Below are 12,635 nucleotides of genomic sequence, written 5' to 3'. Positions count from 1 at the left end.
AAACACTCTGCAAATGCAGCAGTATGTCAGACATTGTGTGTGTTAAAAGCTAGGAAAAGGGAAATAAGCTCATGCACAAGCAGAGGATTTTCCTGCACATTTCTTCCTGAGACAGAGAAAGAGAGAGAGGGAGGTTTATTCCTGCCTTATAGTCAGTGTTCCCAGGCCTGTCCCAGGCTTCAGATGCTCTGTAACCCTAACAGGATTACAAAAAAAAAAGCAATTACTGAAAATGAATGAATGAATGAATGAATTAGATCCTTTAAAACTTACTCTCTGTTAGTTTCTTGATAGAAATGATACAACACCACCTTTTTCAACCCAATACTCAGTATGTTTACATGGACAACAGTAATCCGATATTAACCTGATTAAGACGATACTCAGATTAAGAAACTAGCATGTAAACAGCGATTATTGATGACCTTAATCCGACTAAAGTCATACTCGTAGTAAACACAAATGGAATTAAGAGGTGTGGAGTATTCCTGTTTTGGTCGCATTATAGACGTGCATTACAGACATGTACACACCTTAATCTCACTATTAACATCGTGTGGGAGTTTTCACCGCATTGTGCGACAGGACACGTACACACACGGCAGCGCTCAACCGTTTAACGGCAAACAAGAGAGCACGGCTGCGTCCCAAACCTATACGTGTATATCAGCTACTATACAGTAGGTAAGTACACGGTTTGGGACGCATACCACAGCTTCAAGCAGTCGTCTATTTGCACGTACAGCATGACAAATAATTACCTGCACTTGAAGTTTCCGTAAAATTAAAAATGAAACACCCAGAACTGTATACGGGACCATAACGAAGACCAACTGTATGTCAATACGTGAAATTCTGGAGGGAACGTCGGCGTGGGGACGTAATGACGTGTGCCGTTAGTCGATCTATCTTCTATAACATTTAAAACCTGAACATGAAAGGAGTATTTTAAAAGCAACTCATGTAAACACCTTAATCACAATATTGTCTTATTCAGAATAAGGTCAATAACTAGATTACTGCTGTCCATGTAAACACAGTCACTGAAACCTTGAGTATCAGCTGATATTGATACCCACTCAATCTATTTAAAAAATACAATCAAGTCTCTGTATATATAAACATTTCCAGTCCCAAAAAATATTTTTTTCTGAACCCAATGCCAATCTTTTCTATTTGTTATCGGATCTGATCAAATTCATTCTATTTTTTTTTCTCTGTGATATCCGATCCACCATTTTCTATGTGTCAAATCTCTAGGTTTTCGTTGAGGTGATTCTTCAATAAACCTCAGTAGTTTAGCCTTTCTAACATACCACCATTGATTCATCACAAACACTTTATCTTGTTAGACTCTGAACAAAAATGTTTCACAAAACACGCTCCTGCTCGTTATCAATCTGTGTGTCGAACTATGTCAGATAAAGATTTCAGTATCCAACTGGAGAAATCTGACATGGGGTTACATTACACTAGCACATGGGTACTATCTTCCCACTGGGAAATATATGACTTCATGTAACTTAAAGGTTTTTTAAAAATGATCTAATATAGCATTTCCATGTTAAACCTTATTATAAGCTTAGTATGTACACACTGACAGACTAATGTGACTCCATGCTAATGTAACACACACACACACACACACACACACACACGCACACACACACACACACACACACACACAATGCAAGATTGAGTCATTTCAAAGCCACCAGCTCCCTTGGTGATGACTGATCCCCTGCTCACAAACTCGGTTACTGCCTCTGACTGACTATTATTTTCATTATGACTGCTGCTATTAGTATTATTATCTATATTTATCTGTTGTTACTATTTATTGTTGTCTATTGTTACTATTTATTGTTGTTATTGTTAAAATTTTCTGGTGTTTTTGATGTACTCCCTGTTTTCCTGATCCTTTGATAATATTGTACTAAATACAGTCATGCCAATACAGCTCCTTTAAGTCAAAATTGAATCGAATCGAATTGAAAGTGATCGTTTGTAAAATGGCAGTGTGTCACACATCACGGCTTAAGTGCTCCAGGAGGCATTACACTTTCAAAGAAAATAACCAGTTCTGCCTGTCCTCTTGTGTAAAAAGAAGGTGTGAAAGAAAGAAGGTGGCAATTAACCCTGGTAAATCACTTCCTTTGTGTGTTTCAGGGTGGAGGAGAGCTTTAAGACGTTGTTCTGGTCCATTTTTGGCTTGTCGGAGGTGATCTCAGTGGTTCTGAAGTACGACCATAAGTTCATTGAGAACATCGGCTATGTGCTGTACGGCGTGTATAACGTGACCATGGTGGTGGTCCTGCTCAACATGCTCATAGCCATGATAAACAACTCCTACCAGGAAATAGAGGTGAGAATGAACTTGGCAGTTACCTATTATCATCTTTAATATCACATTAAAGGTTCTGTGTTTGTGCAGTGAGCATATTGCTGACTGCCTTGAGAGCAAGCCAATTTGTTTTTCATCTTTGGCTTTGCATGGTCAGAAATGAGCGTGTATGTGCTAAACTGAGTGGAGCGACAATCTGTCACTAACATTACAGCCTCTCAATTAGTGCAATCACATAACCAGAACAGTACTTATCAGTATTTACATGAGGAAGGAAAAAAGGAAATAAATCAATAAAAAAGTCATGTCCTAATTCTTACAGCTTGATTCTTACATGTATATCTTGGGGTACCACTATAACTGTCAACCCTGCTTTAAAATATAGTAAAGACTCTGCTTACTAAACACAAATCACTGATTTATTTTACCTGCGATTATTACCTGTACAAATAAAATGCAAAGTCTCTGTTAAAGCTACAAACGTGAACCAGCCGCTTCATTCATCTAATGTATTACAAAACTAATGACAACACCAGACTCAACAAATTGTTATTGTCATCCTAGAGGTGAAAACTTCCATCGGTTACCTCTAACTTGTTCATGTATAATCTTGAAGTAAAACAGAATCAATTCAGTTTTATCCATATTTAGATTTAGATCTATGGTCATAAGAGTCCTGGGCTGAGGTCTTTATGATTACAGCAGCAGTTAGGAGGTATAGATCTACAGCATCCAGGTAAGATTATCTACTGAAGCAAAAAGCTGAGTGAATAGAGTTAAAAGAATTAATGTTAAAAGAGTTAATGTTAATGTTAAAAGAATTTCACTGTGCATATGTATATGTGACCAATAAAGACTCATCATCGTTATCACTATTTTCCCACTCACATGCATGAGTGAAGTATAAACGCTATAGAAACCTGTTGAAATCACAAAACCACACTTTCTATTCAAAGGTGCAATAGTCTTTTTGTTTGTTTGTTTTAATTTCTTACTTCAACGAATAACTATGCATGCTCAGTGCCATTGGTCACATATGGTTTCCTCCTGTTACACGTAATACCACTCAGGCATGTTCGCCTAATACAACCAGAGATATATTGACCTTCCCAGTGACTAAGGCTGTAACAAACCCCACTGGCACTGGTAATGCATATTCAGTGCCACTGGTTTCATATGGCATAGTCAGCTACAGGGTCATCAGCCAGGTACCACCACTCAACAACGTTCTGCTTCTTTAACCCCGGAATATCTCCTGGTGGTGTATAAGTGGCAGGAACATCTCCCTGCCACCCCCTGTGACTAGACCTCGAGTTAGGTGTTACTACCCCAACACTTCTCCTTTTTCCTCACCCAGAGCCAAAAGCTGCTCTTCTCTCCTCTTCAACCAGGTTATTCAGGGCCTTTTGCTGGTTTGCTCCAGTTACTCCCATATCCCTCAGGAGGTGAACAGTTGATGTTCCAAAAAAGCCACAGCATCCTACTTGTACCGGGTAGATGATAGTTCTCCAGCCATCCTCCTTACACTCAGCGACAAGATCTGAGTATTTCAGCCTCTTCTTCTCAAAGGCAGCTTCTACTCCTTCCTCCCATGGGACAAAATAAATGATGCAATAAATAATTCATTAAACCATGGCCTGAGCACAAGTGCCTGAGAAAAAAAAAACATTTGAAAAAATGCCTTCCAGTCCTGAACTTGTTTGTTTGTTTATTTGCCTCCATCTCAGTCATTTTGTAGACAGTCCCAAATGCCTTTTCAGTATTAACTCCCTCTTCATGACAATGAAAAAAAAACAAAAAGTTTAAGTAGCTATGTACTATGGTGGAGTTTGCTGAAGATTTCCTTGTCCAATGTCGGTTACAAACTGTGGGACATTAATACAGGAAACTCAGGAGGTACTGGTGAATGCAGTTAGTAAACAGGATCTTTCGATAGGTTTGGCTGAGAAGGGGTGTTGTTGTTGGCAGGGGATTGTGGTAGTCCTCAAAAGAGACTTATTCCTTTCTTTAATGGTAAAACTTTAAACAGTTAAGTTTCCTTAAAAAAAAAAAAAAAAAGAGCCAGAAATGTAAATTCACCTACTCATACCAGGTAAATGAATGCTAGAATTGACAAAACAGATTAAAATCAAACCATGCTTTTGTCTTCCTCCTGCTAGTGCCTCGTACAGTATAGGAACACAGCTGAGATAGATCCGATGTTTATTGACTGAGGTCTTGACAATTACAGGATGCATCCGGTGTGAGCTCAGGGTGGGCATATGCTGTTTTTAGGGAGTGCAAATCATTAGTGTATCCACATGAGATCTATAACTACAGGAAGTGAGTCACACATGCAGAAAGATAAAGCAGCAAGAGGAAGAGAGTGGGAGTAAAGGACCAGGATTACATGTAATTAGGCAGGTCCTGAAAATTAGCCACGTATGCCTACATCATTATGAAAATGTCCCTCTCAGATTTTAGGAATGGGAATATGAAGAGTTGATTTTCGCCACTTTTCGTCAGATTGCTAACTGTAGCAATGGTCAGCAAAATACCAGAAAGTGCCAATATCACTAGTTCTAATCATGAAAAAGGAGCCTTTAATATGACTTATGTTACCTTTTATGTATTCATTAAATAAATTTAAAAGATATTATTAATGATATGAACCACATAGCCAGAACACATAGCATCAATTACTCACAGAGGCAATATCAAGAATTTATTGATGACTGATGTTGCATTAAATGTGTTTATATTTGTCACAGCTTTAGGCCTTACATACACTATTAGTTATTGCTCACAGATGGTAGATTTTCCAGCAATTTCACTCATCTCTCTCTCTCTCTCTCTCTCTCTCTCTCTGTCTCTCTCTCTGTCTGTCTCTCTCTCTCTCTCTCTCTCCCCTTCTCCCTCTCCCTCTCCCTGTAGGAGGATGCTGATGTTGAGTGGAAGTTTGCTCGTGCTAAGCTGTGGTTGTCATATTTTGATGAAGGCCGCACGCTACCCGCTCCCTTTAACCTGGTGCCCAGTCCAAAGTCCTTCTACTATCTGGCCTTGCGCATCAAAGCATGTCTCGTACACCTCTGTAAGGCCAAAGGTCATCGGCATGACAATGAACTAGAGATGGGCATGCTCAACTCAAGACCAAAGGTTTGAGAAATTTAAAAAACTACTGACCTGTTCTTCCCATAAAGAAAAAGATACAAATTCGGTTGTTGTCTGTGGATATAGAATGTGTGTAGAGTGTCACAAAATTTTAACCGAATTAGATATTAGATTGGAACCAGTAGGGCTGGTTCTCGGAGAACACTTAAGTATTTAAAGAAAAAAAAAAATCATATCTTTCATTATTCTGTTTTTTTTGTTGTTGTTTTTGTTGTTTCATAGAATTGTCATACTTTCTGTGTTTCATCTCTGCAAGAATTGTTTCAGTTGTTTCAGTTCAATTTCAGGGCCGTGTTTTATTTACAATTTTTAAACAAAGTTCAGAATTATACAAACTGATTTGTGCCGTTTTAGCAGACACACTCTTAGAAAAAATGTTCCTCAGGGGTTCCTTGGATAGCTAAGAATAAGCGGTACTACATGGAATCGTTTCTGATGGGGAAACATTATGCTGTATGGTTCTATATGGAAGTTGTAACAGTGAACCCAGAGGGACATTGTTTTTTGTTAAGATTTGTTGTTTTGTGAACATAGCAATCACAAATAAATGGAAGATAGAACTGGATTCAGGACTTCCTCTCAGATTTAATTGGTGGTAGATCATTGCTGTTCTTGCTCTTGATGTTACTGAACACCCTCAAACTACACGGTGGCCAAAAATGCTCCACATCTATCAAATTGCGAGGGGATCTCCTGTGCACAGCCCTCTTCAAGTCATTCCACAGGTTTTTTTGATAAGTCTCTGCCTCTCTGTTGTAGCAGAGTGTGACAGTTTGGTGCAAAAAAAGCAAATCACCAAAAGAATACCATATCCACAGCGAAGCATGGTGGTGTCAGCATCATTCTTTAGGGCTGCTTTTCTTAAGCCACAATTGGGGCATTTATCAAAGTTGAGGTAATCATGAATAGCTACAAATTCCAGTCAATTTTATTGCAAAACCTTCAGGTGTTTGCAAGTAAGCGAAGATGAAAAGGAATTTCACTTTTCAGCATAACAAGGACCCGAAGCATACATCCAAATCAACAAAGGAATGGCTTAAGCAAAAGAAGATCAATGTTTTTGAATGACCAAACCAGAGCCCAGACCTGAATTCAACTAAAAATCTGTGGGGTGACTGGAGGCTGTGCACAGGAGCTGCCCTTACAATATGACGGCTCTACAACCCCAATAACAAAAAAGTTGTGACGCTGTGTAAAAATGTAAATAAATGTACATAAAAACAGAATGCAGTTCTTTGCAAATCTCATAAACCCATATGTTATTCACAATAGAACATAGAAAACATATCAAATGTTTAAACTGAGGAAATGTACCATTTTAAGAAAGAAATAAGGTAATTTTGAATTTGATGGCGCAACACATCTCAAAAAAGTTGGGACGGGGGAACAAATGGCTGGAAAAGTAAGTTTTACTAAAAAGAAACAGCTGGAGGTTCATTGGTAACAGGTCAGTAACATGATTGGGTATAAAAAGAGTATCTTAGAACATTTCCAAAAGATGGGAAATATAGGAATGATTGAAAATAACCTGTCAACCAAATCTACAGCAAAATCTCATTTATCTCAGCCTGCAACAAAACTAACAAATACAGAATTATGGCAGCTGATGCCTATTGGAATAAGCCTGTATACATGTTTGTGTTTCACTTTGTATAAAAGGTTTATTCAGGCGTCATGTAATCCTGTGAACACCACCCTTAACACAGACTGTAAGATGTAGGCCTAGTTCTATTGAACAGGTGTGAGACAAGTTTTTATTTATTTTTAATGCATGTTTTTCTTGTTGAATATTTTGTTTCTTGCTCTCTCTTCAGCTGGATCGATATCGAGCTCACTCAAGAATCAGAGAGGAGAACACAGTGAAGAAACCCATCAAAAACCCAACACGCTACCAGGTAGAGAGAGAAAGCCAGACAGACTGACTGTCAGACATGAAGATAGAGAGGGCCAGACAGAGAGCTAGAGATAGAGATAAAAGGAAGGAGTGGGACAGACAGATGTAAAGTCTGAGAGACCGAGAGAAAGACAGCGAGAGACAGACATGTATAAAGTCTAACAGACAAAAAGAAAGGCAGAGAGAGAGAGAGACAGACAGACAGACAAAGAGACAGGGAAAAGGAGAGAGAGGAAGAGACAGGCAACGTCTAACAGACAGAGAGAGGGACAGACAAACAAACAGAGAAAAGGAGGCAAAGACAGACAAAAGGAGAGAGAATGAGAGGCAAAGTCTGAGAGAGAGAGAGAGATGAAGAGGGAGACAAAGAAAGAAAAGGAGGAAGATACAAAGTTTGACAGACAGATAGACAGACAAAGAGAGACAGAGAAAAAGAGGGAGATGGAGAAACAGAAAAAGTCTGATAGACAAAGGGAAAGACAGGCATACAAAGGAAAGTAAGGAGAGTGAGAGAGACAAACAAACAGAGAAAGGAGAGTGATACAGTATAAAGAGAACGACAGATAGAGAGAGAGATGTAGACAGAGGGGGAAATGAACAGGACCAGACACACACAGAGAGATATAAAGGATGTACAGGATATACAGCATATACCTGAAATTCTTTACAGAAGAAAAACGTCCGCAGTAGCATTTTTGCCAGAAAGTAACATCATTACTTAAAATAGTTTATTCTTAGAAAGTCTTCATTTGATGAAAACAAGCTGCTGGCATTATTAAAGTCCTCAGGCTGCAGTTGGACAGTAGCGGTGTTGGTAAATGATGAGACTCCTATAGTTGATATATTCTCATGTTATAGCATGGGAATGATATTAAATATTAGATAGTGACAGTCTCATACAGTATACACAGTGGATATGTCAAGAATAAACCCCAACGTGGGAGAGTGATGTTATAGGAAAATAATCCATGCTGGGGATGGTATAATACGCCCAACATGAAGCAGAATTACTGTTACCTCTGCAAAGCTGATTATCTTCCAACAACATCAGGTCCTGGTGTGTTATCTTCCTCTTATACCACAGCGATTCGTCAACAATCACAAACTCCTCTGTCCTGAAGAATTTCCATTTGTGGAAAACTTACTGACTGTTACAAAGCACTGACACTCAAGATTCCTTCCATAAAGGTTAAATAACTGTGACGTGTTTGTAGAACAAGTTCCTGTGAATGAGCTGTTACTATAGAAACGATAAACCCCTGATTTATATTACAGCCAGAACTACTGACATTGTGGTATAAGAAACTATAAGCATGTGATGTGGTATGAGAGAATAAAAGATGTCCTTTCAACGTTAAATGTTTTTTTTTTTCAGGTTCAGTCGTTCCTAAAAAGAGGTGCCACAACAGATATAAAATAGTATTTTATAGGGAGCTGAAGGACAGTAAGCAGAAAGCAATGTTAAATCGGAAATGTGTGCGTGTGTGTGTGCGCGTTTGAAAGAGAGAGAGCGAGAGAGAGAGAGAGAGAGTATATGCTGAGAGGAGATAAAAATATATTTCACTGTTATCCTGTATTGAGACAACTGACAATAGAAAGACACAGGAATAGGATTTCCAGAACACTCACCAGTCTCTCTCTCTGTCTCTCTCTCTCTCTCTCTCTCTCTCTCTCTCTCTCTCTCTCTCTCGCTGTCTCTCTCTCTCTCTCAGAAGATTATGAAGCGCCTTATAAAGAGGTATGTTCTAAAGGCGCAGGTCGACAGGGAGAACGATGAAGTTAATGAAGGTAAAAATCTTTTTTATTAGCACGTGTTTTGTGTTTGTAGCCACGTTATAACATGTATACACAACAAACTGCTCAGATTATATCTCTGTCCAAACAAACGGCCACAAATACAATAAACACAAATTATTGATGATGTGAAGAGACACATCAGGTGCGATCACAGCTAACAGAGAACGTTATTAGAATGTTCAGGGAGTATTGAACAGGTCGTAAGAAGGTTGGACTGCACCATTCCTAAACGAAGCAAATCTGTAATGCTCTAATAACATCGTGAAGCAGAAGAATTACTCAGAAGATTAGTTCGTTTTGGAATAATACAGAACATTATTAAGGTATGTTCACACATACAGCGACTCGCAGTAATAAAGCGACCAGAGACCATTCATTTTCAATGAGAGCTGCCGATTTCTGACCACACGTTGGTGGAAAGTTGGTGTACAAAGTTGGGAAAAGTTTACTTTGTGGAAATTTGGAGCGACTTGGTGCAACAACTATCAATGGGAGTGAAGACAGTAGCGCGCAGGTGATCCGTGATCCGCCACGCTGCCTGCAAGATCGACATGTTTCATAGGATATGATGCATATATACACAGGTGAATTTTATATACGAACGCTCTCCCTGCAGAACCTGCCAAAAAAATGCTTTGTTGTGAAGTGAAATGTTACTTTATGGTTTGCGCCACAAATTGATAAATGTTACTATGGCAACGGGTAGGTCGGACGCCTACTTGCAATTTTAACAGTAGTGCGACTGGAGATTTGGAGATTAAAATCTCTGTATGTGCGAACGTACCTTTAGAGAGTGTTGAACAGGTTGTCAGAAGGTTAGACGATAACGTTCCAAAAGTTATGTTAATGTTACTTCCAACGAATGTTAGTTCGTCTGTAATGATGTATTGAATCACAAGGTTGTTACAGTAATGTTCCAAAACGAGCTAATGCTAATTCTACGCGCACGGGCTATAATAATGAAATGCTTCACAATGCTGTTAGAGCATTATTGAAATGTTAGCGTGACATTCTTATAAGTAAAAATGTTGCAGCAACGTTGTAGGAATATCTGCAAACTTATAAAATGGTTCTTAAAAGACCCAGAGAACGAGACAGAATAAATATTCATGGAGCTGTAGCATTCCGGAAAAAAAAAAACTCTGCCAACCGAATATTGTTATTTTTTGCGTGCACAGAATAAATTTTGCACGACAAAATCACATAATTGGAGCTAAAAAGAAAACAAGAAGAAAACAAAATGTATTTCGTAACATGAAATTATTTTCATATAGAATAGCATTAATCTTGTAAATAGCATCGATTATGTAAATCAAACATTGATCTTGTGCTTGGTTGGGACATCAAGTATATTTGTATACTTACGGAAATCTCATCCAAATGAGTTTCTTTTAAAGACAAAGCTCTACTGTCCACAAAATGAAGGATATGGTAGTCAGTTGTTTTTAGTGCACTAAATAAATACTTCTTGATTTATGTGCACAGAATAAAGTTTTTTCTTTACTTTGTCATCGATGACACTTTTACTTATTTTTTAATCCTTCTTTGTCTGCGAATTAAAGCATCCTGCAGAATAGAATTCATTGTGTACACTGAATTGGCCATGTTACATAGAAAGGTGAAAGACTGTGTGCGTGCGTGCGTGCGTGCATGTGTGAGCGCATGTGAGGATTTATTTGTACCATTGTACACACACACAATATGCAGGCTCTTTGTATGTTTGCACTTTATTTGCATGAGTGCATGTTTGAGTGTAATTGTGTGTGTGAACATAATGTGTTTTTTGGTCTGTGTGTGTGTGTGTGTGTGTGTGTGTGTGTTGTAGGTGAGCTGAAGGAGATAAAGCAGGATATCTCCAGCCTGCGCTACGAGCTGCTAGAAGAGAAATCTCAGGCCACTGGAGAACTGGCCGACCTCATTCAACAACTCGGCGACAAATTCGGCAAGAACGACAAAAAACAGCCCTGAGGGAGGGAGCGAGGGAGGGAGCGAGGGAGGGGAGAGGAAGAGAGAAAGAGAGAGAGAGAGAGAGAGAGAGAGAGTATAAGGGAGAAGGGGAAGAGAGTACAATTCAAGCCATTCTTGACTGACACAATCCTGAAATGCTTTGTAATTGGCTCAAGCAAGATCTTTTGCTTCATTTCTTAAGAAAAAGATGAGTAATCACCAATGAATGACAGCTGCACTTGAGGAAATCATGATATGAAGAGAAATGTGTAATTCAGGTCCTAAAAACAGCCATTGTCTCTACTTTGTACTCTGCTTTTTAAAGAAATGGAAAAATTACAGTCACTGGCAGGGTTTTTTTTTATTAATTATTTTTTTTCCAGGATGATTGATGGTGAAGCCTGCATCTTGTATCTGAATGCTGAGTAATCACACAATGGTAAACACAGCCTGTTCATCTCATCCCTTTATTTAGGTTTCACTCATGATTTTCATTAATAATTAACGGTTTTCCTGAATTGTGGTTGAATGGATTTATACCTCAGCGCTGTTGAATTCTCGATTCGGATTGGTCAGGAGGTGTTCATTCGTTTTCTGTAACAGCATCTCTGACAGGACTGAAGGCTATAATTCAAGTCACAGGTTTATATTAATGTGCTTACTCCAATATATTAGTGTTTCTATAGTAACAGCACTACATGGAGACCACCCCACATACATAACCTAATAGTAAACAGTTGAACATTTATGGAAGGAGTCTCCAGTGTCAGGGTTTTGTAACAGTCAGAAGGTTTTCCGCCATGAGAACATCTTCAGGACTTTGCGCTTTCTGTTTTATTTGGTAGCACGACGAGCTGCGTTTTTGTTGTTGTTGACTTAAAGAACAAACATTAAAACGTAACTAAAACGGTTAAAATGTTAATGTTCACTGCAACAAAAAAAAAGACATCTTAACGAGTGATAATATCTTGAATAAAGTCAAATTGATCTAGTATCTCCTGTAATAAGATTGCAATAAACAAAATATATGATTATTAACCTACTTCTAGACATTTCAACTCATTTCAAACATGAAAGGCATTTTCTGTTGGCTGATTATTTTTCTCATTTGAAGCATATACTTCTAAAAAAAAAAAAAAGCTAAATTATCTGCCAATACTGTAGAATAAGACAGACTAAAGCTTGAACTGTGTAAGAGTATCTAAAAACAGGCTAAATAACCTTATATTTGATTTATAGTAAACTCATAATAAGAAATGCTAATTAAATTTTCCCATTTTCAAGATATCACAATATTTTCACTTTCTATGATACTTTTTGCAGTGATTCATTAATAAAAGTGCTGTGGTATAAAAGGAATAAAACAATTTGGGACATGCTGGGTTTTTTTTTTTTTTTTAATAACACTAACTCTGCTTTGACTTGGATCTTATCACACGCCCCAGCATTGATTATCTTCCTATAACAGCATGTCCAGTCTTGTCACAGTCAGCCAACATCTCA

General features: G+C 38.2%; 1 protein-coding gene across 1 annotated transcript in view; it reads left to right on the top strand.

Moving 5' to 3' along the window:
- trpc7b (transient receptor potential cation channel, subfamily C, member 7b) overlaps positions 1 to 12,174 on the top strand; it is an 85,406-nt gene extending 73,232 nt beyond the window's left edge. The window contains exons 8-12 of the mRNA XM_017484652.3: positions 2,170 to 2,365; positions 5,258 to 5,479; positions 7,309 to 7,389; positions 9,101 to 9,176; positions 11,011 to 12,174. Coding sequence (XP_017340141.1) covers positions 2,170 to 2,365; positions 5,258 to 5,479; positions 7,309 to 7,389; positions 9,101 to 9,176; positions 11,011 to 11,153 — 718 coding nt within the window. The 3' untranslated portion in view covers positions 11,154 to 12,174. The remainder of the gene's footprint in view (positions 1 to 2,169; positions 2,366 to 5,257; positions 5,480 to 7,308; positions 7,390 to 9,100; positions 9,177 to 11,010) is intronic.
- The last annotated feature ends 461 nt before the right edge of the window (positions 12,175 to 12,635 follow it).

The sequence above is a fragment of the Ictalurus punctatus genome, chromosome 14 (genome assembly GCF_001660625.3).
Source record: "Ictalurus punctatus breed USDA103 chromosome 14, Coco_2.0, whole genome shotgun sequence".
In the NCBI taxonomy this organism is placed as follows: domain Eukaryota; kingdom Metazoa; phylum Chordata; class Actinopteri; order Siluriformes; family Ictaluridae; genus Ictalurus; species Ictalurus punctatus.
The sequence above is the reverse complement of the archived record's forward strand: the minus strand, read 5'-3'. Positions and strand labels throughout refer to the sequence as shown.